At 38.8% G+C, this 26,690-nt stretch overlaps 1 protein-coding gene across 1 annotated transcript in view; it reads left to right on the forward strand.

Moving 5' to 3' along the window:
* The window catches only part of LOC102886617 (cat eye syndrome critical region protein 2), a 57,620-nt gene extending 31,912 nt beyond the window's left edge, over positions 1-25,708 (forward strand). The window contains exons 7-17 of the mRNA XM_015598405.2: positions 3,399-3,552; positions 11,372-11,501; positions 11,997-12,034; positions 12,117-12,208; positions 12,428-12,554; positions 13,299-13,687; positions 14,276-14,404; positions 14,596-15,433; positions 17,282-18,701; positions 19,886-19,997; positions 20,868-25,708. Of these exons, the coding sequence (XP_015453891.1) occupies positions 3,399-3,552; positions 11,372-11,501; positions 11,997-12,034; positions 12,117-12,208; positions 12,428-12,554; positions 13,299-13,687; positions 14,276-14,404; positions 14,596-15,433; positions 17,282-18,701; positions 19,886-19,997; positions 20,868-20,873 (3,435 nt within the window). The 3' untranslated portion in view covers positions 20,874-25,708. The remainder of the gene's footprint in view (positions 1-3,398; positions 3,553-11,371; positions 11,502-11,996; positions 12,035-12,116; positions 12,209-12,427; positions 12,555-13,298; positions 13,688-14,275; positions 14,405-14,595; positions 15,434-17,281; positions 18,702-19,885; positions 19,998-20,867) is intronic.
* Positions 25,709-26,690: the final 982 nt, after the last annotated feature.

Consider the following 26,690-nt stretch of genomic DNA (forward strand, 5'->3'; position numbering starts at 1 on the left):
TTGTTTTTTTAAGATGCTGTAAATTCAAGTAACTCAATTAGTACATCTTCTGTACTTAGCATACATATTAGTGTATTTAAACAAACTAATTAAGTAGACATATTGTGTGATTTCTGTATGTGAAATATCCAGAGAGAGTAGATCCATAGAGACAGAGCAGATTGGCAGCTGCCATGCTGGCGGAGGGCAGAATGGAAAGTGGCCACCTAATGGGTACAGGGTTTTCTCTTGGTATGCTAAAAATGTTTGCAACTAAACACAGGTGGTGGTTATATGACATTGCGAATGTACTAAATAGCACTGAATTGTACACATTAAAATTGTAATGTGAATTTCACTAAAGTAAAAAAAAAAACTATGAGGAATCTTTTGCATATTTGTTTAAATGATGTAGAGCCTCTCATTTAGCAGTAATCATTTACATCTATAATTTTCCTAAGTTTTAAAAGTCCTGTTTCATTGTTACCAATATACTTAAACTGTTTATGGTCCATTTTTAATAAATCATCTTAAAAATCTGCAAATTCTAACCTTTTGGTACTTCAACATAATTTAACTTTAGACTTTTAAAAGGGATCACATAGTGGAGGAAGTAAAAAGTTAATAAAAATTAGATCTTATTAGAACGTGTAATACCAGTTGATTGTCCCGGTTTGTTTGAGAAGGAGTTGTTCTGAGTCCAAAAGAATTTACATGTTTTTATAGAAAACTTGGGAGACTACTTTTAGAAAACTATAGAATACATAGTAATCTCACAATTCAGGACTCAACACTATTTTCATTTTTATGTATTTGTTTTGGGACCTTTCTCTGTGCATTTATTATAAAACTGGGATCATTGAATATTAACTCGTGACCTGTGCTTTTCATTTAATGAGAATTTTCATATTTTGTTAAATAGTACTCAAATAAAATTTTTATTGACCACATATTGATGATTATGTAATTTCACCTATTATTAAACATTTAGGATATTTCCAGCTTTTTGCTATTTTTAATAATGTTAACTTTAATCTACTTGTAGAAAAAATTTCGCCTATCTCACTTTTAAGATAAAGTCACAGAAGTGTAATTACTCTGTTCAGGGTTCCTGATACATATATCCAAATTGTCTACCAGAAGACTTGTGTCCCAGCAGATTAATAGCATTTATTTTACCATGTCTTCACAAATGTATCACTTTTTATCATCAACAATCTGTAAAGTGAAAGGCTTTTTTTACTCTTGCTTTTGATTACTGATGTGTTTTATCTACTGTGAACTTTGTATTCGTATCATTTGTTTTGTGTGAGGGGCTACTTTTAATTGATTTGTAAGACATCTTTACATACTAAGAACAATTATATTTGTTATGAAAATATTTATATATTTTTATATTTTAAAGATTTATGTAATTACTTTTTCTTTTTCCTCTCCTTACATTGACTTCTTGAGTAATATGTTTCTCCATGTTTGTTTTCCAGATGACTGTTTGATGACTTAATATTTCTGTTCACGAGTCATTGGCTTTCATTTCTTTAGTCTTCACTAAATGCTGATTCTATTTAATATCCCCTTCTACTGTTTGAATGAAGGAAGAATATTTCATGTTTTCACCTGCTATCCTTTGTCATAGAGGGGCAGAATACACACACACCATCATTATGTATATGTAAATAACTTTTGGTTGTTATATATACACATCTACTTTATCTCTTCTCTTTCATTGTGTCTAACCTATAGAAAGTACTGCAGTTTTCTTTGAATGCAATAATTCTTTCGACAAGGCTTTAGTTTTCCTCTATCTCCTCCTTTTTCCCCTACCCTATGAATCGATATGTTAAAGCTATCTGCGTGGAGTCAATATACAGCTGCAAAGAACAAAGGCATAGTGTTTGGTTTGTTAACTGTAGTTCCATCATAACTTCTCAACCGAGTAAGATGTTGCCAAAAAGTTGGAATAAGTAAGGACCTGGAAGGTGGGGGAGGCTAGAGGGGGTGGTACTTAGAAATTGCAGAGGTGCTTAACTGGCATTTAGGAGGCCATAGTTACAGGTGTATTTTTCAGAAGAATTGTTGTTGCTTTAATGCCAGGAGCATTCCCATTTCAGAAACAATATCTAACATATCCAACTGCCTGCTCTGATTATAGGATACAGATTTTAGGGAACTTTAGTTCTACTTGGGCTATTGAAGCTCCTTTGAGTACAGTAATATATACAGTAATAATGGTTATTTTTGTTTGTTTCATTTTCATCTCTTTCGTTCCAGATTTTACCTTCTAGGTAGCAAATTATTTAGTCAGGCTTATAGAATTTGAATAATTAAAAAGGACTTTGAAAAGGTTTACTATCTAGGCAAGACAGCTTCTAAAATTTGAGTCGAATGAGAATCTAAATTGGTTTTAAGGATTATAAAGAAAATAACATAAAATTTTTATCAGAGCCGTTTCGGTATTTAATGACTTGGGTAAATGGCAGTCTGCATTCACCTTTTTTCTCCCCACAAACCATTTGAGCAATTTTCCCAGTATGAAACTTTTAAAAATTTATCTAACTTAAAGATTCTTAGGTCTTCCTATTAAAAAGATCCTATAAGAAAAGCTTCACATTCCTGATTAAGTTTCAACTTTTAAACATTCTCTTGCAGGCAATAGTTACTACTTCTTCAATAACAGTTTAAAAGATAAAAGGTTTTAGCTTTCACATCACAAAAGTCAAGGGCAGAAATTGAAAATAAACAATTTGCAGTTATATCTACAGTGTTCTGGCTACAGAATGGTTCAGAATTAGTTATACTGGAAAATATATAGAATAAAACTTTCATAAATTATGATAATAGTCCTGTTTCTTTTGTGTACCTTTTCTTAGATTTCTTAGGCAAATTCCCAGTGTATTTAAGGCAAACGGTGGCCCTTTCCACCAAACCCCCAATTTATTCATTACTTTATTAGTAAAGAAAAATATAAAAGTTAAGGGTTTCAAAATGATGCACATTGTTGAAATTGTGAGCCTGTATTCTGTCTAGCAGCTGTCTTTCATCATTTTAGTTTACTTAGATAGGGGTACTTTTTAAGATTTCCCTTATAGCAAATATTAAATCTCCCAACTGCCTCAGTTGCTCTGGTTAAATATATTCATAGGATTGGATTATCTCCCAAAGACTACAATTTGTGTAAATCATTGGGCCTGAAACTTTTACCATGTTTTCAATTTTCACTGTTTTAATGTCAGTGTTTACATTTACATTCATACATGTATTCTTTAGATGATAAAATGAATATATAGTTAAGATATAAATTCCTTAGTTATCTAATATTAAATAGATTGAATCCAGTAAAAATTGAATCTTAACTCAGAGTGAAGAACTGATCTTACATTGTTGTATATTGACTCTGTACACTTATTGGCTCCTCACAGGAGACGCCTGTGCTTACCAGAATAGAAAAACAGAAGCGCAAAGAAGAGGAAGAAGAACGTCAAATTCTTCTCGCGGTGCAGAAGAAGGAGCAAGAGCAGATGCTAAAGGAAGAAAGGAAACGAGAGTTGGAAGAAAAGGTCAAGGCAGTGGAAGGTATGTGGTCTTTCCTACATAGTCAGGAAAGGTACATGTGGTATGGGAATAGCCCTCCTATAGCCAAGGCTACATCAAACTGGATTCTGTCATTATCAAAGGTTTTTCTGACAATTTCTCTCTTATAAATTGTATTCTGTCTTGTTTATTCAGCTGGATCCAATCTCATTGCCATTGCATTCCTACTACAACACTTTTATTTGTCATTTTGGATCTTTCAGTCTCTTGCTTGTTGTTCTTCTCTCTCCTATGTCCCTTGCATAGAATGGAGGGAGGTCTTATTAATGACAACTAATTTCACGAATAATTTTAAACACAAATGAAATTTTCTTAAGAAAATCTTAGAGATTTTTTTCAAGTATGATACAATATAAATCTAGAATATTATAATTAATATTAAGAGGGCAAGTAGTTTTTTCAGGTTTAGGTCCATCCAGGTCCTACTCTTTGTAATGGGATTTTTCTTTCATTTGTAGTTATAGCAAAGAATAACTATCTCTGGTTCTTAGGTAGCAGTTATATTTATAAGCCGAACCTAATATGTCCTGTGATAACAGATCATTTGGCTTGGTTGCATATCAACCAATATTTATTTTCTTTTAAATAAATGTATTGAACTTTTAATTTTTTTCAATAAAATAGCATAACGTGGATTTGATTATTATGCAGTGTTTCAATGAAAAATTTAAGTAAATTTTGGCTATAAAATTTAAAGTACTCTAGTCTTACTCTGTGCATTTTTACTTCCATTCCTGAGCTGTGACTTCTGTTTCTTAATAGGTTAACACTCTTCCCACTTTGATCATTTCTTCATTCTAAAATCCCTTAGCATATTTAATGTGCAGATTTAGCCTGTGCCACATTATGTAACATATCCAACTTGTAAAATTTTGCTTGTGTTTTATTTCCTGTGTTAGATTTAAATTCCTCAACGTAGTAATTATAACTCTTATTCATTTATATTTTTCAGTGGGATTCTGTAATTTTCAGTGGAGTTATTATTGGGTACACTATTGTCAGTTTGACCTTCAATTTATACAGACAGGTCCAAAACTTATTTTTGTGGCTCAGTTTCTGTACCTGTAAGATTAATAATACCTATGTTATAGATTGTTCTTCAAATCAAAAAATAGTTTTGAGCACCCATTCTGTGCCAGGCACTACTGTAGAAATATAGTATTAAATAAAATAAGTTACTTCTTTTATCTAGTTTACCTTCCAATAGTGGGAAGACAGAGAGTAAACAAATCATAGATAGTGGTAAGTGATCTGAAGAAAAATAAAACTGCTTTAGAGATAAAAAGTGGCATTTAAGTAAGATTGTCAAGAGAGCCCTTTCTGAAAATGTGACATTTAATAATGAAATGAGTGAGGGCGCTGCATGAATATCTGATGGGGAACAGCATTGTAGGCAGAGGGAATAACAAGTGCAATGCACTGAGATTAGGAATATGCAGCAAGAAGGCCAGTATGCCTGGATCAAAAATGAGCAAAGCAGGTAGAAGACTGGCAATAAATGAGTTCATAGAGGTAAGCCAGGGGTCATATTGCATAGTGCTGTGCCGACCTTGTTTGTTAGAAGGATTAAATGAAAAAAGGGATAGTCTTTGGCACACAGCAAGCTCACAAATGATAGTTTCCATGGAGGAAATGTGGAGGGAATTTTTACAAGGTATAAAATGGTTATGACAATAAACTTTCCTGACTCCCTGGCAGCTAAGTTTCAGTAAAGGGAAATAATAAGTTATGTGTTGATAGGAGAATTTTAATGTTTAAAACAGCTAACAGAGAAACAAACTTTTTGAGACATTAAATTCTAAGAGGATTTCATTATGTGGGTCTTTTTACCATAATGACTAATGTTTGTGAGAGCGCATCAGAACTTTTTTCATATTGTCATTTATTGTCTGTCTATAAAGGAAGCAAACAACTTATGAACTAATTTTGTTTGGTTATATGCTTCTATGCAGTGCTGGCAGTCAGTCACTAGTTTAGGGGTTCCCTGAAATTGCTGACAAAACTAATGTTGTGACATATAAGCACATATTTCAAAGGAGAGGGCTCACAGCTTTTCATTTGTTTAAAGAAATTTGAAAGGAGGGAAATGGATTAAGAAAAGTAGAAAGTATCACAAGGGTGGAAACAACTCAGATATCTGTCAGTAGATGAATGGATAAACATACAATGAATGGTACCACATTTCCATAAGTGTAGTGGTTATCATGTTCGTCTCACAAAATGTATATACAACATTTTTATTTAGCCTTAAATGGATGGTTATTTAGCCTTAAAAAGGAATGAAATTCTGATACATACTACAAGCCAAGAGGAGAGAGAAATAAGGAGATACTATTAAATGGGTACATAGTTTCTGTTTGGGATGATAAAAACAATTCTGGAAATGGATAATGGTAATAATGATTGCACAATAATTTGAATGTACCCAGTGCCACTTAATTGTATACTTAAAATAGTTTAAGAGGTTTATGTATTTTTTACTAAATTTTTTTTAAAAGGAAAGGCCAAACATACTGCTATTTATTAGTATTATCTTTGTATAAAAAGGATGTCACAAGACTAGATTATAACAAATATTCATGCTAAGTCAATATGGAAGTGGACATTATTGAGACTTTCTTATTCTCAATATGGTTGATACATAATCTAAAACTTCTTGCATCAAATACATGGTGGTTCTTTTTGTAATATATTGTCTGTATGTTATAATATTTTATCTAATATTGTGTAAATACTCTTTTAAAGAATACATCTGAAATCTTAACCAAGGAAGGAAATTTGTCAGGAACTATTTTTAGGGAGACTAAAAACAACAGTAAGTTAGTGGACAGACTATTAGGTTGAATTGCGGTCAATCTAGGGATTCTCTACCTCTCCCCAGGAATGATAACCATACATAAATCTCTGCAAAAGATGAATAGAAAATTAGACTTTGAAAGCACACAAGGAAGCACTACTGTGAACAATAGTTGGTACATGTACTAGACAAGAAATAAATATATTTAGCATTATCAGATATTAAAAAGAATTGTAAACATAAAAAATAACTTTGAAAATAACAGGCAGATTCAAGAGAAACACACAGCGTTCCTAGAAATGTAAAGTATGTTTATTGGAATAACAACTCAATAACTGGATTAAACTACTTAGGTACACATCCCCTGAGATAAAGATGGATGTGATGAAAGAAGTTACTTTTGCTTTAATCATTCAGTGTCTAGTCATGAAAACAAAACTAAAGTCTTTGGTTAAATGGAGTTAGAGAAAAATGTTGAAAGGGAGTTAACACCCCCTAAAGCAAGGAGAACAAAGGGAAGGGGATTGGAGTCATCAGAACCTAGAAGTTGAGGAAAGGCTCTGCAGAGTTGGATCCCAGACATTGGAAGATGGGGCATTGCTGGTAGCTCTGAAGGCAGGCATCAAGCCTGGGTCTGAGACTAACAAAAAAGAACCTGGTCATCAGGGTCAACTGTGTGTCCTCCGATGAAGATACTGGTATTTATTGCTGGCATGTTACTAAACAGCAACAGCAAGTGAACAAGAAAGAAATCTCTTCTGCTCTCATCTGGCCTCCCACTCTCCCTCTAGTACCTACTTCTGACAGACTTTATGGAACCGGCAGAGAATGGAGAAATGATGGATTTGGAACTGATGGAAATAGCTTAATAATGGACTCAGGTGGTGTGTAGCATGAATGATCCAATGTGGATCTACTATAAGTTTTAAAATGAAAGAATCAAAAAAATAGGGCAGAGAAAATAATCAGACATAATAGTTCAGAATTTTCTTGATTAGATGAAAAACAAATTCTCAGATTTAGAAAACAAGATGTAAACTAGATATAAATTACACGTAGATACATGGTGTACTGAATTTTAGAACATATGGCCACAGGTATTTAAAATAACCAGCTTGGAAAAGACATTTCCTTGAGAGGATAGCAGACTTGTCAGAAGCAACAATAGGATTCTGGAGAAAATGTGATTGGATTCTTCATTAGTTTCCTCGGGCTACCATAACAAATGACCATAAGTAGGTGTTTTAAAACAGCAGAAATTTATTCACTGACAGTTCTGGAGACTAGAAACTTGAAATCCAGATGTTGACAAGGTCACACTCTCTGAAGGCTCAGGCAGAATCCTTCCTTGCCTCTTCCAGCTTCTTGTGATGCCTGGCATTCCTTGGGCTGTGGTGATTTCTAAAAACTGAGAAGGGGATTTCCTTAACCAGGATCTGGAAGAAAAAATCTAAGTAGACATTCTATCTAATGGGGAGACGTAAGAACTATTCCCTTTCAAAGTCCAGAAGAAAGCAAAGATTTCCTCTGTCTTTCCTTCTGTTCCACATTGTATTGTTCTGTAAGGATTTCTTCTCTAGAAAGGAAAAAGATGTATGTGTATAAATGTATTGTTTTAAAAAGATAGCACAACCCATAGCAAGGAGAATTTGTAACATTCAGATGGTAGTCTCTAAATATAATTCCCCTCCAGAAGGAACCAAGTCTCTGGAGAAATGACTGATTCCAGTCCTTTAGCAGTAAAAATATAAAATGAACTTAGACCCTTAAACAGAAAACATGGAAACATAAAAGACTACTGGAAGTTGTATTTAAAAACACAGAAGCCAACTGTAAGGGACTTTCACTTGCCAAAACGAGACATTTTGAGCATTGAAAAAATAAAACCTCAATAGATTTAAAAAATATCAAGTAAACAAATTTATAAGTTCATAATGGTAGTATTTTTTTAAAAATCAGCAATCATTTTAGTTAAATGGGATAACTTGGTATTTTAAAAATTGATAAAATAGAAGGAAAGAAGCAGTTTTGTTTTCTTTACGGACGGTATTTCAGAATATGCAAATAATTGCCGAGGAAAATAAGGATTTGTTTAATGAATGTAGCAGGAAAAATAGAATAACAAATGATTAAAAAGTGGGTCTAAGCAAAGCTGTTTTCCACCAAGTTTTCTGGGCACAATTAAGCCTTAATGCCATAAAGTAGAGATGTGCTAACTTCTGTAAAGGGCCAGATAGTAAATATTTTAGGCTTGGAGGCCATACAGGGTTGCGCTCTCATAAAACTTCATTATTATGAAAGCAGTCAGCTAGTTGTGCTACATTCTGTAGTTGGCTGTTTTGCAAACCCCTGCCCTAAGGCATCTGTTGCATGCAATGAATTAACTTCTCTCCTGTGCATCCTTAGAGGTACTAGATATATACATTGGAATTATTGAGAAAACAGTCACACAAATAATGTTCTCTGCAGCTTAATTCTGTCTTGGAATTCTGTTAATCTTTAGGTTAAAGACTGAAAGGGAAGGATCAGGTTAACACTGATTTAATTTAACATCACAGGAAGATAACCAGATAATTATGTCTCCTGATATAATGAAAAAGAAAGTATACAGCATCATCTGTGAAATAATATTGCTCCCCCTCAAATAATCAAACCTGTTTGTCAGACCAGAGCCTCTAGATAAAACTGCCAGTTTTACAAGAACACATTAACACCACAATAAGGATACCATCAGCTAAATCCATAATGTGGAAAATTCTATAAAGACAAAATGACGTTTCTCCCACATATAAATTGGAGGTGGGGGGAGCACTGTTAGAAATTCAACTATATTTAAGAAACGTGTCAACCACGTGCAGTGTATGAACCTTTCTGGATTTGTTTCGAATAAACCAACTTCTAAAAAAATATATTGAATGTGAGAAATCGGACCCTGAGTCAGTGTTTGATAATTAGTCATTTTAAGTTCCTAAAATTTATACAGAAAAGCAGAGGGCCAAGGATAGCTAAGATAATTTCCAAAAACAATATGGTGGGAACACTCATTCTAACAGATAAAATAAAAGTTACAGTGAATGAAAGCATGGTATCGGCATATAGAGTAGATGATGAGAGCAGTTAAATAGAATACCTAGAAACAGACCTTGGGGGAGAATGCGGATTCTTCAGTAATGGTGCCAGTACAACTGCTTACTGATAGGGGTAAAAAAAATAACATCTCTTGCTTCTCGGATAATAAGTTCTAGATAGACTAAAGGCCAAAACTTTTTTGAAGAAAATACGGGTGACTATCTTCAAGATACTGAAATTTTAAAAAATTTAAGAACAAAGAGTTGAAACTATAAGGGGAAAGAGATTGATGTATTTTACTACATTAATTGTTGAAAAACGTGGCAAAAACACCATAAACAAATTTTTAAATCATCAGGTAGAAAAAGATAACTTTAACACATAATCAGCAAGCATTATTTAAAGCACTTCTCCAAATTAGTAAGAAATCCAAAGCCCACGGGGAAAAAAGGCAAAGTGTATAACAGGAAATTCACAGAAGAGGATGCTGAATGGCCAGTAAATTGAAAATGTATTCATTTTTCACTCCAATCAGGAAAATGAAAATGAAATCATCAGAATTCCATGTCATACCTATCAGTTTGGCAGAATGCTAACATTTTATCATACCAAGCAAGGGTGAGGTAACTCATCACTGTTGAAAGCATGGCTTATAACGCTTTGGAAATCACATTGACGATGCCTGATAAAGTTAACATATATACTCTATCTGGCAGTTCCACTGCTGGGTTTGTATTTTAGAGGACTTTCACACATGTACAAGAAGACATGTTAAAAGAATGGTCATTATCATGTTTACAAAATGCAAAAAAATGCAGAAACTTTAAAAACTTTAAATGTTAAGCTTTGACAATTTGGTAGATACACGATATTTAGTCATAATTTTCTTTAAGCTAATAGTTCTCTTTTTAAAAATTTATAAAGTGTATAGCAAAGTGCTTTTGATTAGTTAAAGCAGATATAGATTACTCTAAATTTATAAATGAAAATAATCTAGAAACATAAAAAAGTCAAATGGATCTTGACAGGGAAAACAGTTTGCAGAATCATATGCTCGTAGCAGTGCAGAATCATATGCTCATAGCAGTGGAAAACACAGGACCTATCCCTTAGGAAAAGAAAACAAGGTCTCTCCTAGCTTCTCCCTTCGTTGTGTCTTACCTGTTCTTCATCTCCCTGCCTTTTATCTTTACTCCTGAACTTCCTGTTCCCTACTGGCAATGAGTGCCCCATCAGGTTAGTAGTAGAATGGCAAGTGTGTGTAATGGGTGTGGCTGTGAGCCAGAAAAAAATCATCCCTGCCTTCCAGCTCCATTCCAGTTCCAGCTGGCATCTTTGCCTTGTTCCCAGCCAGACTTATTACTGCCACTGGCTTGGTAGGGGCCAGCTGCTAGTGTGGGGGTGGGATGGAGAGCAAAGACAATTGATGTGCATGGATGCTTTTATAAATCCAGAACCTTGAGAGCTTGGATATGCATATAAAGTCCTGTATGTTTAGATTGAGAGGCTGGTCCTAAAAAATGTGTGTTGCTTTTTTGAAAGAGAAGGAAGGAAAGGCCTCCAGTAGTCAAAAAAGGATAATCCTCATTTAATCTTATATTTTTTCTTTTTTCTTCTAATTCCATTTTTCTTCAGCCTTGCTCTTTCTCTCCCCCGATCCTAATGCCTACCCTACTGCCTTCATCCCCCAAGTTGAACTCAGTATGACTGAGAGGAAACAATCCCACTCGTTTTTATAAACGAGTTTCATAAAGCATTCATCTATAGGAATTATCCTAATTACCAGAAAAGAGGCTAGCAAAGGAAGCACAAGTAATTTCATGATACTACTTTGATTTCTCTCACAATTACAATTGCTAAGGAGATTTACTCAACGTCTAGTTAAGTAGAGAGTACTTAACTCACTTGTACTGTAATCCTTTGTGTTAATTGTAGATCGAGCCAAGAGGAGAAAGCTCAGGGAAGAAAGGGCATGGCTGCTGGCTCAAGGGAAGGAGCTCCCCCCAGAACTTTCCCATCTGGACCCTAATTCCCCCATAAGGGAAGAAAAAAAGACTAAAGACCTGTGAGTATTTAATAATACAGTAGCAACCTGTAACATTTATTAAGCATTTGGGCATTGTGCTAATAGTACTTTCCTCATTTAATTCTTAAAACAACCCTGTATGGTAGCTAATAGTGTTCATGAGCTTCTTGTTCTACTCTATGCTCTTTGGGATTGTTATTCTTTATATCACAAAAATAGACATTGGAGTGAAATAAAACCTGGAAAAGAATGCACTATTAAATAACCATTATAGGGTCATAAATTAAGTTCTGGATCATCTAAGCTACCACCATCATTTTATAGATGAGGAAAGTGGTATTCCCTTTTTTGCCGAAATGTGCTCTCATTTTAATAATTTTCTGAGGTGTTATCAGTGTTACAAATGTATCCTTTAAAAAATTATTGGGACTGTTCTAAAACTGGGTGTAATCAGCTGTGTCTATGTTTGAATTAAGAGAGCTAAAGAGAAAGGTGGTCAAAGTTATTATTAATTTCTTATGTTGTTATTTACAGCTTTGAGTTGGATGATGATTTCACTGCCATGTATAAAGGTCAGTTCCCATTCTCAACTGTCGTGTTTCTGGTAAAAGTACTTCTATGTGAGTGTGTTAAGCTCTCCTCTTCGGCTCTCAGTTCTAGATGTGGTAAAGGCTCACAAGGATTCCTGGCCCTTTTTGGAACCTGTGGATGAATCGTATGCCCCAAACTATTACCAGATTATTAAGGTAGTTATACCTACTATGCAGTTAAACCTACCAGAGTGTATTTTGCTCTCTTGCTTTTTGTTGTTTTTTGTTTTAAGTTCATCCATTGTTCCTTGAGAGTCAGAATTGCTGGTTATATACCAGGCTTTTGAGCAGCTCGTAACAGCATGATTCCTTTGCCTCATAAGGACTATGAGACATTTGCTCTAGCATATCGTGATTCAATGAATCCTGTTTTAGGTTCCCATGGATATTTCAAGCATGGAGAAGAAACTGAATGGAGGTTTATACTGTACCAAGGAGGAATTTGTAAATGACATGAAGACTATGTTCAGGAATTGTCGAAAATATAATGGAGAAAGTAGTGGTACGTGGGAAGGGGTTGTTGTGCGTGCACATGGGCTGTACCATTAGAACCAAGAGTAAAATACCTTCTGTTTTAGAAATATACACTCTATTGATTCAGACTTTTCTTTAGGACTATAAAAAGAATGTGTATTAAAAGCCATGGGATTGGCCATTCTAACCACTTATACAGTATGTGCCAGGACTCTCTCCTGTATCCCACACAACAGGAAAGTGCAGCTTGTGGCAAACTGCTCAGTTTATTTCTCATCCATTAGACCAGTCTGGGTCCAGTTTGTGCTGTGCCTCCTTAATACAGACAGTTAACCACAGATGAAACTGAATCTAGATGGAGCTGATTCTTAAATCATCTTGAGAAGTATATACCAGAGTAGCTCTCTATAACAAAGTATATGTGACTCCAGATAGAGAAACTTGGAACTATTTGTGTGTGAACTCTGAATGCCTTAGTTTAAAACCTAAGCAGATTCAGTGGTTATATTTAATATTTTGAAGCTTAATTAAATTTTTACTGATTTAGGGTAATGGTCCTAGAGTCACTGTCCCTGCCATACAGCCTGGAAACCTTTTAGGACAGAAGCCATGTCTTCATCTTGTGTACATAGCTCTGCAACATAATATGCACTCAAGTTGAATTAAGCTCAAGAGTTTACCCCGATAGCATCTTTTGTTTAGTAGTAGTATAATTGTCTTTTGATGCCTGTAAAAGCTATACATGGAGGTCAATCCTTGTATCTTCCTATAGAGTATACCAAGATGTCAGATAATTTAGAGAGATGTTTCCATCGGGCGATGATGAAGCATTTTCCTGGTGAAGATGGAGACACAGATGAAGAATTTTGGATCAGAGAGGATGAAAAGCGGGAGAAGAGACGGAGTCGGACTGGGCGAAGTGGTGGAAGCCACGTCTGGACCCGGTCTAGGGACTCTGAAGGACCCAGCAGGAAACAGCAGCCCGTGGAGAATGGAGGAAAGTCATTGCCACCTGCACGCCGAGCTTCCTCTTCTGGGGATGATCAGAGCAGCAGCTCCATGCAACTCCCTCGGGAGGTGGGCTCCTCAAATGGCCGAGGCCTTCCTCGTCCCCTGCATTATGGTGGGATGCCTAACCAGGCACCCCTTTTAAACCAGATGGTAAGGGATAGCTGAAATTCTGCTGAGGTTTCCCCTAGTTGGTGAATTCAAAGGAAAGTAAAGCCTTCAATTGGTTCCTCTTCCATAATAATTGCACTGTGTGTAGATGATTTTTTTTTTCTCCCTTCATCTGTCCTTCCTTTATTCTTCCTTTATTTTAAATCCTCCTTTCTCTTAGTCATTTGAACCGCACATTCTCGATGTGGGCAAAAATTGGGATTAAAAAATCTCAAGTCTTTTTATGTATAAAGCACAGAGGTACCTACAATACGTAAGATATACAACGTATCTGTGGTTTTAAATTTTCATGGTGGGGGGCAATGAAGGGAAAAAATTGGCTAAAAAGGCTCTTGGTGATAAGGGAGCAATAATGAGAGGTAAACACCAGTTTGTCTCTCCTGGAGAAGGAGATTGCTTTGGGCTCGGAAGTCAGTCCTGATCTAGGTGAGCCCCTGTGCTAGCAGTCTTCCTTTTTTTGGCACTCTTTGCTGAGTGTTAGTGGTCTATGTTATGTTCATCTTCAGGAAAGTCCTCATTTTCATTCTTTTTTTTCCCTCCTCCTCCTTGTCTTTACTCAATACCCTACAGAGGCCGACAGTACCAGGAACTTTTGGCCCCCTTCGAGGATCAGATCCTGCCAACTTATATGTCTCCTCTAGAGTCCCAGAACCACACCCCGGAGATCCTGTACAGCAGCATCAGCCTTTTGCCATGCAGGTAAGCAGCCTACTCAGAATGTGGAGGTACAAAGGGTTGCACAGGTAAATTTCAGCAGTACAGTCTATTCCCAGGTTAAATTTCATTCATCATCTCCTATTCTGTAGAGTCTGTTACTTAGATGAAAGACATAACAAGGTAAACCTTATTCTTTGGCTTTAATGAATGCTGCTGTCTTTTCTTGTTGCCAGGCTCCAGCTGGAATTAACAGCCACCGAGGACCCAGGCTAGGCACACCCGAAGAGAAGCAAGTGCGTGGGGGGCTGATGCACCTTTCTAACATGGGCTCACATCCTGGATCCTTGCCTCTTGGGCAGATAAGTGGCCCCAGTCAGGATGGAAATATGTATCCACCAACTCAGTTCCAACCAGGATTTATTCCTCCCAGGCACGGAGGGGTTCCGGCCCGGTCCCCAGACTTCCCTGGAAGCTCAGAAATTCCTCCCAGCCACATGTACCGATCATACAAATACCTGAATCGAGTACACCCTGCTGTCTGGAATGGAAACCATGGTGCTGCAAACCCAGGACCCTTAGGGCCAGATGAGAAGCCCCCTATGGGGCCAGGGCCTTCTCAGACTCGTACTCTTGGTCACATGATGGATTCCCGAGTGATGAGACCACCTCTTCCTCCAAACCAGTGGACTGAACAGTCAAGCTTTCTACCTCATGGAGTTCCTTCTTCAGGGTATATGCGAACACCCTGTAAATCTGGTGGACATCGGTTACAGCCACCTCTAGCACCAAGTCCTCTATTTGGAGCACCGTCCCAGGTTCTGCGAGGGGTGCAAGGAGGGGACTCCATGATGGACAGCCCAGAGATGATCGCCATGCAGCAGCTCTCCTCCCGCGTTTGCCCGCCAGGTGTGCCTTACCACCCCCAACAGCCTACTCCTCCCCATTTACCTGGCCCTTTTCCACAGGTAGCTCACTCGACATCAGCAAGTGTACCAGCTCCCAAGCCTGCCTTGGGGAACCCTGGGAGGACACAGGATAACAGCGAAACACAAGAGCCTGAGAATGACCGAGGTAATTTATACTGTTACTTTTATATGACTTCTAGCCCTTGAAGCTTCATTGCTGAATAATCTTTTTACACAAGCCAAATGTAAACTGGTTTCTAGCCTCTTTCTTGAACTACTCAGGGGTGAGCCAAGCATGGTGATGTTTTTGGTCCAAAGATCCAGAAGGATTTCTGGTGACAGTAATTGCCACACAGATGTAGAACTATGCCAGGCACTCTTTTTTGAGGCTCTTACATATATTAACTCATTTAATTCTTGGAACAAGCCTTTGAGGTAGCTACTATTATTAGCCTTGTTTTTACAGATGGAAAATACAAGACACAAAAATATTAGATTATTTGCCCTTATCTACCTAGTAAATGGTGGAATTGAGGTTTGAACCCATACAGACTGGATCCGGCATCCCTGTTGTTAACCACTGTATCATCAAACTGCCTTTAAAATTTCCTACCTTGCAAGTTGTAAGTTTAGAGTATATCACCTGAAGTCTGATCATTTCTATCTTTTTATTCCTTGGATATATATCAGTATCTACTAAGAATGAAAAACAGTGAGATCTAGCAAATCTTTAAGGAATTTCTTAGAAATACCATTCAAGAGAGTAAACCTGAATCTGGAAGAAAAGATGAGAAGAATCATCTATGTGTAATTAGTGCTTATTTCTAGGATAGATGCCTGGCATGTATTGGATGTAATTTTCTTCAGCACATGACTAAAGAATAGAGACTGGACTTTTATAAAATAGGATGAAGGTTTCATATAAAGTTGGCAGTACGTCTAGAACTCAAGCTGACTTTTTTTAGTGTTTCTTTGGAGGAAAGGCCTACTTTATGAACATCGGCTCTAGCAGTGGAGTTCCACTGATGACACCTTGGAAAAGGCGATTTGTTAGTTGCCGTGTTTTATGTTGAATGAATGATAAAATGCAGATTTTAATTTTCATTGTCAACTGGCACCTTTGATCTTTATAGCCAATTATAGTTTATCAGTAGCCTGGGATCCTAGTAGAGTAGATCTTTAAAAGTTGTTGTGAATCCTTAATCTTGTCCTTAAGATCTATTACCAAAATTATATTTTGACCACACCTGGACAATTACTCTGTCCTACTAGAAAGAATATAATAATAAGACTGAGGTTATAATTAAGCATTTGAGTCTAGTAATTTAATTTCATTGGATTTATTAAATTTCTCTAATAGGTAAAAGATGGTTTTTGAGTTTTATGTTCTAGGCATCTTGTTTTCAAGACATTCAGACAAGATGAATGTTTTCATTCAACAAATATCTGTTTCCCATTTTGGGCAGTTATTGAGGGTGTGCTGTGGGACAAAACAAAGTCCCTGCTTCTGTGGAGCTTATGTTGTGATGGGGCACAAGTCAGGGAACCGGCCTTCCTATACCCATCATGCCCTGGTCTCCTCATTGTGTCAAGTTTTAGAGCCTCCCAGCCTGGTCTGCAATCCTAGTGACAACCATACCTTCCTGCCATACTCCACATGCATCTGCTTATAGTCTGTGAGCCATGAATCATTTCACACCCTCTCACTAACTGAAAGTGACAACACAGGAAGAGGGAGGCAAAGATATCTCCATTCTTTGGCAAACCTTATGAGTAGCTATAGAGGTACTAGGTTTTACCTCTTGGTCTATGAAAGTAAGTGTACAAGGGCCTTGACATCTTGACCGCTTTCAGGGACCCTCAAATTTTCTAGCCAAGGCATAAATGACCACACATCTACCTTAACCCTGACTCCCCTTATCTGGCAGCTTATTATGTTCTTTTCATTGCCACCTCCATCAGTATTGTCATTTCACCTACTAAATTGTTACTTTGTTCTCCATTTTTCTTGCAGCAGATCCCTTGCCTGGGCTTGAGGAGAAGCCACCAAGCGTTGGTGCTTCAGAGGGGGTGTACCTCAAACAACTACCTCACCCTACGCCTCCCCTGCAGACCAACTGTACCAGGCAGAGCTCGCCACAAGAAAGAGAAGCAGAGCATACAGAGCTCAAAAGTGACTCCTCAGCATCTGGTGACAACTGTCAGGCAATACAGGGCAAGAATACCTGGCCCTCGGAGAGCAGCTACACCAGCCCAGCAGCCCAGGGATGTATGAGGGACCTCTCCACTCTGGCAAATAGAGGGGCTCTCCCGGAAAATGGTGTGATTATGGAAACACCCACTTGTGGATCAGAAGGGAAGGGCCTTGGTGGTAGTGGTTCAGAAAAGCTGCTCTGCCCCAGAGGCAAAACACTGCAGGAAACAATGACATGTACAGGACAGACCCCAGCTGTGCCTCCCAATCCTGACCCTAATTTGATGGGAGGCACTGTCAGCCAGTTTTCTCCCTTGTACATGCCTAGCCTGGAATACCCAAATTCAGCTACACATTACCACATCAACCCAGGCCTGCAAGGTTTGGGTCCTGTGATGGGAGGTAAACCCTCAGTATCACATCCTCAGCATTTTTCCCCTAGGAGCTTTCATTCTAACAACCCTCATTCTGGAGTCTTTCCCCGGTATCGCCCTCACCAAGGCATGAGGTATTCCTACCAGCCACCACCTCAGCCTTCCTACCATCACTATCAGCGAACTCCTTATTACACATGTCCACAGGGCTTTTCTGACTGGCAGAGACATCTCCATCCCCCAGGAAGCCCAGGTGGGCCCCCACCTAGTCAGCCTACTCCTCCAAGGCCCCTCTTCTCAGATAAGAATGCTGTGGCTAATCTACAAGGCTGTGAGACACTGCATGCTGCCTTAACTTCCCCAACCCGAATGGACGCGGTGGCCGCTAAGGTCGTCTCAGCTGATGGGCAGAATCCTGGTCCAGAGGAAGAGAACCTGGATGAATCTATGGAGAGGCCAGAGAGTCCCAAAGAATTTTTAGACCTGGACAACCATAATGCAGCCACCAAGCAACAGAGTTCATTGACAGCCAACGAGTATCTTTATGGAACTCCTCCTCCTCTGAGTTCAGGGGTGGGGTTTGGTTCATCTGCTTTCCCACCTCATGGTGTGATGCTACAAACAGGGCCTCCTTATACACCTCAGCAGCCAGCCAGTCATTTCCAGCCCAGGGCATATTCTTCCCCTGTGGCTGCTCACCCACCTCACCATCCAGTGGCTGCCCAGCCCAACGGCCTCTCTCAGGAGGGCCCCATCTACCGCTGCCAGGAAGAGGGCCTGGGCCACTTTCAGGCTGTAATGATGGAACAAATTGGCACTGGAAGTGGAATAAGGGGATCTTTCCAGGAAATATACAGACCATCAGGGTAAGATTGCATTAATTTTTTTTCCCTGGGGGAAAAAAAATAGATGTTAGTTTTAAAAAGAAAAATGTCCTCAGGAATAAAGATAAATTTTAGTGGTCTAGGACCAAGAAAAGCCTGTGAATCGATATTGGAGACTTAATAGAAATGTATTTAGCCTTGGAGTCTGATTTTTATCTTTGGCATTTTTCCACCCCCTCTGGTATTGCCCTCACCAAGGCAAATGGAAATTGTCATTTAAACGACTTTAATTAGCTTTTGGTATTGGAAACACGATAGCCACCGTTTGTGGGATGGTGGCAGAGGCTTCAGCATTTCTGCTGAGGGCAAAGTAAAATAGGTCCCTCAAACCCTGGGGGCATAGGAGATTATATTCAGGTTTTGTTCCTCATCAAATTATGAAGCCTAATCATAAAACTAATACCATCAGTGTGTCCCCCTCCCCAGTGACAGTCTAAGGAGACCCTACCTCCAAACACTCCCCCCATCTAACATTGTCATATTTGTTTTCTACCTCTGTAAATGCTTGTTTTATTTCTTTTCTTTGCCTTTTTTCCTTACCATTGGAAAGTAAATTGTAGATTGTGACCCTTACACCTGAATACTACAGCATGCATCTTCTAAGAATAAGGACATTCTCCAAACTTTTTATCACACCCAAGAAAATAATATTAATAGTATCTAACAGAGTCCTAATTTCTCTGTTTGTCCCCAAAATGTCTTTTATAGCTATATTCTTTGTTTTATTTTGATTTTTTTTTTTTGCCTCATCCAGGATCCAGTTATGGTTCATGTAGTTATATTTGCTTGTTCTATCTGTCTAGTCTCTTAATTTACAACATTTCACCCCATCATTGTATTGTTTTCTTTTGTTTTCCAAAGAGTCCAGGCAGTTCTCATGTAGTGTCCCAAATTCTGGAATTCTTCTCATTGTTTCTTCATGTTTGAGTCAAGCTAAACACTTTTTTCAAGAACACTAAATAGTAGGTGTTGTCGTGTACTTACTGCATCATACCTAGAGGCACATAATGTCAGTTTTGTTGGGACAAAATATCGATGATTCCAGGTTTGATAACCTGGCTAATGAAGGCAGTTTCTGCCTGAGATTTTCATGAGTGAAGTATCTTTTTTCTTTCTGATTAATATGTCTTCATTAATTCTTACCTGTCCGTCCCTTGCGGCTGTAGAATGCAGATGCGTCCAGTCCAGTCACAGCCCTCTTTCCCAAAGACCCCAGCACCAGCAGCATCACAGGAAGAGCTGCCACCACATAAGCCCCCAACACTTTCTCTTGATCAGGTAAAAATTACCAAAAATTACAGCTCCTTTTGTTCCTCTGGGTGGTAGGAAATAAGTATATGTAGTCTCGATGCGTGGTTGGGAATCCATGCATGTGGAGAGCCAGCTTCAGCCACACATGCATTTTTGACTGCATCATGGGTTGGTGGCCTTGACCACCTTGTTGCTCACGGGTCACAACTGTATATGATTCCATTGCTGTTCTGGGAACATCTGTACGGTGTCCTGTTTATGCAGGAACTTTTCCTGGAAAATGCTTCATGTCCTACAGGCTGTCGGGTAAAAAGGGCCCCTCGGGCCTTGTGCTCCCAGCTCATTCAGCAGCGGGAAAGCTCAAGAGATAAGGTGGAAGTGGCTTCTCTAGTATTGCCACACATTTCTTTTTCTCATTCTTAGGATAACCAGCTGTTTGGGAATTATTTAAATCTTTTATTTGATACAATCCTTTGTCTGTTTTTATACTTCCCACCTATTGCGTTTTAGGGAGACTAGATAGTCAGGATTTTAAAATAATAAGAGCTTTTGAATGCAGCTTCTGTGCCAAGCACTGTGCTAAAGAGCTGCTACATGCAGTATCTTATTCAGTTTTTTCCTCATCCTCCGTGAAGTAATTGTCAGCAGCAGCATTATCATTCCTTCACATGCAAGAAGTCCTACAGCTACTGAGTGATGGGGCTGAGGTTTGACTTGGGAGATCCAGAACTGTAGAGTTCACCCTCTGGAAGGAAACTGTGGCTGATTAAACAAAATCAAGCCATTTTCCCAGATGAGAGGAACCATGTACTATAAGCTCTTTGACTAATTTAATTTTTTTAACAGTTAACACAAATGTGAATTTTATTTAAATCATCCATGTTTTGCTTTTCTCAGAGCTAGTCCAAGGAGGCAATAACCCCCAAGGAAACGGATAGCTGCACATGAAGACTGGAACATGGAGAAATTGGGTGAATGATCCTCACCCATCTCTATCCCTGTCACCGCCGCACCCCTTCAAAGTGCACCGCTTTATGCCATCCAGGAGCCGAGCCATTTCCGGAGCCCCAGAAGCACACTCCATAGATAACTAACATAGAGCTTGCAAGGGTCCTGGGTTGGGGATCTCTTGCATAACTAATAATCAAGAACAAATGAATTGGAATTAGTAATGGCTTTTCAAGTCCTGAGACCCTTGTTCAGGAAAAAGCATCTAAAACTTGGGGGAGGGGCATACTTAAGAATGGGGCGGTGCTTGTAAACTTTCATGAGCAGCTAAACTCAGGTATATATTTGGGGAAGGGACTACTTGTAGTATTAATGTGTTCGGAGCTGGGTCCAGTTTACAGAATTTTCATGTTGCCTTTTAAAATAATTTTTGTTGTTGGTGGTGAATGTATTGTACATAGACTGGGAAGGGTAAGTGGGGATCTAGAAGAAGCAGAAGTCCTAACTGGTGGGCACACAGCACCGGAGTGATCCTTATCTGTTTACAGTCTCATCACACTGAACACTTTTGGAGCTGGAGAAAAGGGTAGGAAAGGTTTACTCTTATGTCACTGCATTTCCTCAGTGGCCAGCTGTCCTTTAAGAGTTAAAGTCCTTTCCAGTCACCCCAAGAGAGCACCATCACACTGCCCTGCTGACCGTTTAGTTTTTAGTTTCTCAGTTCAGAGAGTGTGTTCTCATGACCTTCCAAAAGTTTCAGCCCAGAAGACAGACTGCCCTCTCAGCTGGTGGCCCAGATTCTGGACTGAGAGCAGTGCCCTTCCTGATTTGCCACCAGCCCTACCAGATAGTCGTAAACCAATATCAGGAATTGGAATCACTAGAGTGTTTTGCTTATTAGAAGGTAAAATGAATCGTCCTCTTCACAGACCTGCCAGGACTGTGATCTGGACGGAATCACAGCTTTCTGGCACAAATCACATTTTGTGGAAGTGACTACTCAGGTTTGTATATGTTAGTATCAATAAAGAAATTGCACAGTTTTGAATAGGAAAATGTAATCTATAGATTTACAGTTTGAATTTAGGAATATTTTGGTTTATATAGTTTTTATTCATTTTAAGTGAATCATAGGAAAATAAGTCATGGTGATTTAAAATAGCTGTCAAGAACAAGTTCTCGGGAATCATTCGTTGTATATGTGATAGGAAGCAATCTCACAGTATTAAATTACTTTTTTACAGGTTTAGAAGTAAATTACACTGGATTCGCCCCGTTTAACATTCTGTATTTTATTTTAGCTGAGATGCCACCAAAGTTAGGACTTGTGAATATCCCACAAAGAAGAAAAGAAAGCAAAGAAAATGCCCTAAAATTACAGGATTTTGTAAAGAATAGCATACTTTTAAGCATGCCTTTGGGATAGTAGAAAAGCTACCATATTTTATTAATCTGTTCTAGTTACTTATAAATTCAACTGTGCGAGGGGCCAGTAGAACCTTCCCCTCCAGTTCCAGCATCCTTGATGAAATGTGGAACTGTCATGTTTAGAGTTTGCTAAACACATGCTATCGGTAGGAAAAGAAACAAATTGGAAACATTCATGTTATACAAATGGACCCCAAGACTTACCAGCTCCAGTATAATAGAAATTCATACATGCAAGTGAGGGCTTGTTGAGCTGGCAGTGTGCCTCACAGCTCAGGCAGAACTGAGAATTGGGTAGAGAACACAGATATCTCTAAGATATGATGCACAACAATACGAATTTTTCTCTAACACACTTTAAATTTGGTGTGCTTTTAAGTGGAATGAGTTTTGAGGCTATGTTCTCATTTGATTCTCATTCTTGTTAGAAACCTATCATGGGCATAATTTGGTTTACAAGAGTGAAGAAGTCAGTTTATCCCTGCAGGAAGAACAAATTAAAAGGGTTGTGGACAGATCTCAGTCAGCCCTTGAGCTAGTTAGTGTAAGCTAACATGATGGAAGCATTACTACTTCTGTTTTTGTATATGTGCAAATGCAGGGAGGAGGAAAAGACCACTGGTCTTTACAGCTAGTTTGGGCCTAGCTAGACCTTGTCTAGGCCCAGAGCATTCTGCCACTGACAGCCTTTCTCTTTTCACATTAAAGCTGGTTAGAGTGAGGCCCCGGGCTCCTTCCTCAACTAAGAGCACAGTAACTGTAGGGCCTCTTCCCTGGTGCTAAAGCTGTATGGGTTGTTTTGTGCTGAACACCCTGGGATGTGAGTAGGAGTGGGCCAGAAGCAGTAGTTGGTTGATCTGTACCCTTTCCTTCCACCATGGTGGCATTTGAGCAGCTGTGTACACACTGCTCAAGATAACCCTTTCTCCTCACTCTCCCGACCCTTTTACCCCCATTACCTGTTGTTAGAGAGAAGCTGTGAACAATATAGGAAAAAATTAGTAAATTCTTTTTTCCTAATCTCCCTTCTTGGTATGTAGAGAGGTGAGAAAATAAGGAAGAAAATAAATTGAACTACTGTATTATAACACTGTGAACGAGGGCAACAGAAACATTGTCAGCCTTGTTGCATCCCGTGTGGAGATTTGGTTATGCATTACAGGTATCAGTGCTTTAGCCCTTGTCTGGTACATCCTGAGCTTTTACTGGTCTTGAAGTATAGATCTGCTAGAAGCCGTCAGGAGCTGCAAGATTGCAGGAACACGTGACAGCGGATTGCTGTAAATTGGTAATTTAGTCATTCTCCAAGCAGGCTCTTTTTTTCTCTCTTTTCTCTCTCTTTTCTCTCTCCTCTAGAACTCTCTTTCCAAGTGTCTTAAGCAGATGCATTTGCCATCTTCTCCATTAGTGAAAGACAGTTGTGTGATGTACAGTAGCGTATAAGGAGATCCGAAGGAGATGTGCTCCCAGGCTAGAACGACTTGCACCCTGTGGATAACTGCAGCCTGGTCAGAGTGGCGACTCAGCGGTCCCCAGGAGAGGCAGCACACTCCGTGGATAATGAGAAATAGTTTCACACCTATTTGATTTTTACTGTAATGGCTAACCTTTATTAGAGTTTTTATAAGTTAGAAGCTCTTTCCCCAAGACCCAAGAGAAATGAAAGATCCAGAAAGAAAAGGAAAAACTCTTGTAAGGTTTCTGGTTTGGGGTTTTTTTCCCCCTCAAAGTCTCTTCATTTAAAAAGTAGCTGTTGGCTAAAGTTTATTACATTTGATGCATGTGGATAATAAATAAGGACAAAAATATGCATATTCTTAAATAATTTTTTCCATACTACTTTTTAAAAAGCCACTCCTCTTCTCCTTAACCAGGTTGGCTTAGTTCTTCTGATAGTGCACATGAGCTTCTTAACAGTTTATTCTCAGTGAGCCCAGTCTGGTTGCTGTCAGAGGGCAAACTTTTCCATGCTCATCTTCATTTTTATGATTATTGGAAGCCTTAAGACCTGTCGTTTGTGCTCCTTATTCAGTCAAACCTCAACTTTGTAAGTGTCTATTCACCCTGCCATAGCCCTCAGGCCTTGGAGGTTCTCATCCTGACATGGCATTCATCTGCGGAATTGTTATCCATGCTAATTGCTCCTGGAGTCAGTGTATGGTGGTAGATGTCCAAAACAAAACCCCAGTGTTGACAGTCATCACAGATACCATATCAGAAACAACCACTTGGTTGAACTTTTTTCTTTTTCTTTTTTTAATGGACGTTCAAATCTGTACATAACGTACTGCTCTTTAGGCTAATTTGAAACTTCACAGGAAGTCTTGTTAACCCAGCAGTCCCAAGGCAGGGACAGTTGCATAGTATCAGAACCCTGACCCTGACATTCTTTCAGAGAAGCTGTTTTCAAGGAAACAAAAGGCTTAGAGTTTTCGAGGATTATTACCCTCCTTTGTGCCTGTCAGTTCACTCCCTGCCAGATTCTGCATGGACCCCCCCACTGCGGAAGTTGGTTCCCTGTGCATGAGAGTCGAGGGCTGTTAAAGTTGAGGCTTTCTGGGATACAGTGTCCCTCTGTTCAACACTTCGGTGAAGGTACTTGGAATTTTTTGCAGAGGCTTGTACTCCTGGGCTCACATCACTGTTTAGGAACTAAGACTGTGATTGTGGCTTGCTTTATGAGAAGAAACCAGGTCCCCCCTTTTTCTCTTTTCGTGAATTGGACTCAGCACCATGCAGCCAGCCTTAGGACACTGCACTTCATCCAGCTTTCCTTTTGGGAAAACAGGACTTGAGTGAACACTTCTCTTTCCTATCTCATATGAAGCTGTGTCTCCAGGCTGCGTGTTTATCCCTCTCTGCTTTGTAGGCCTTTGCTTAACTGACTAGTCTTTCTCTCATTCTGTACCAGGAGACTCTCAGAACCTTTATGTAGAAATGCCTGATAACCAACTAATTGTCCTGCATGTGTTTTTGAAAAAGGTGGGGTTGGGTAAAGTTGGAAACAGGGGTGTGGATATTAAGTAAGTCACTGATGCTGACCCCATTGAGACACTCTGTGGGACTCCTTTTCCCTAGCAGAGGTTTGGGTACCTCACCCTCCTGCCTTGCTCACAGCACCTGGGAGCCCAGGCCAGTGTCCACCAGCCTATGACACACAAGATCAGGGATTCTTTGCTCCTGCTGCAAACGCTGTGTGAATTTACTGGCCAGTACTGGAAAGGGGACTGCTATTTATTTTTATATTGTGTATATTTTGTCGTGGTCTGCTGATTCCCTGTTTCACTGAGAGCGATACTTACCTCAATAGTTAGTTCAATATTGTGTGTTGGATAATTTTTTAAAAGAACTTTTTAAAAAGCTTTTTGATCCTTGGAGGTCTGTAGATTTATTTCCATATGAACTGGTTATTTTGTATAAAGTACATTCTTAAAATAGCAAGGCTCTGTTATGTGTGAGTTGTATGTATCCGTGTGTGTGTCACCTTTATCATCAGGGCACACTCACATCGCAACCCCATTAGCCAAGGCGGTTGGTGTTGGGGTCAGTGGTGGCAGCAGAGGGACTTGTGCAGGTCATAGTGTGTGTGCTCTGTAGAGAATTTCAGAACAATAATAAAGCTGAGTGGCAATTCTACACAATGTCAGGGATAAAATAACTCTTCTTAACTCACATCCTCCACCACCCATACATCCCTGTCCTTGGTACACCATCTAAAACACATCTGTAATACACTAATTTTGATCTCCTTCCAAAACCTATGGTGGACTGGGGGCCTGGTGGGTAAAGAGTATAGTTGATAATGGAGGAACAGGAGGCAGCCCCAGTCTGGAGCCATCTGTGAATTACACATGGCCAGAGTCAGAGATGCAAGTTTAAGCAGGTACTTTCCTACCTGCCCATTTCATTTCTTTTTTATTTCTAGTTCATGGGAAGGTTTTTGTTGTTGGGGGAGGAAGAGACTAGATAAAAGGTAGCCACCTTATTATCAGTCAGCTGGTCTTAAGACACCGAATGTCCTGGCCTGGTTTAACCTTAAATAATTCACCTTGTAAAGCAATTGCATTCAGTAGAAATTCTGCCATAGGCAATAACAATTTCCAAATCTATTGTTCACTCAGGTTTATCCATTTCTAGGGCAATGACCAATCTTTCCATCTTGATCTCCAGTTGTTTGGTGTCAAATTATCCCCATTGATACATTATTATTTGCTAACATTTTTGAGCTTTTATCCTGTCGCTCTTTTAAAACTGTTCACAGTTCATTCTCCCATAGAAAGCATTTTTCCTGTAAAACATTGTGTCGATCACATTTTCTAGTTTAGGAGTTGCATTTCCATATAA

The sequence above is a fragment of the Pteropus alecto genome, unplaced genomic scaffold, assembly GCF_000325575.1.
Source record: "Pteropus alecto unplaced genomic scaffold, ASM32557v1 scaffold76, whole genome shotgun sequence".
Lineage (NCBI taxonomy): Eukaryota > Metazoa > Chordata > Mammalia > Chiroptera > Pteropodidae > Pteropus > Pteropus alecto.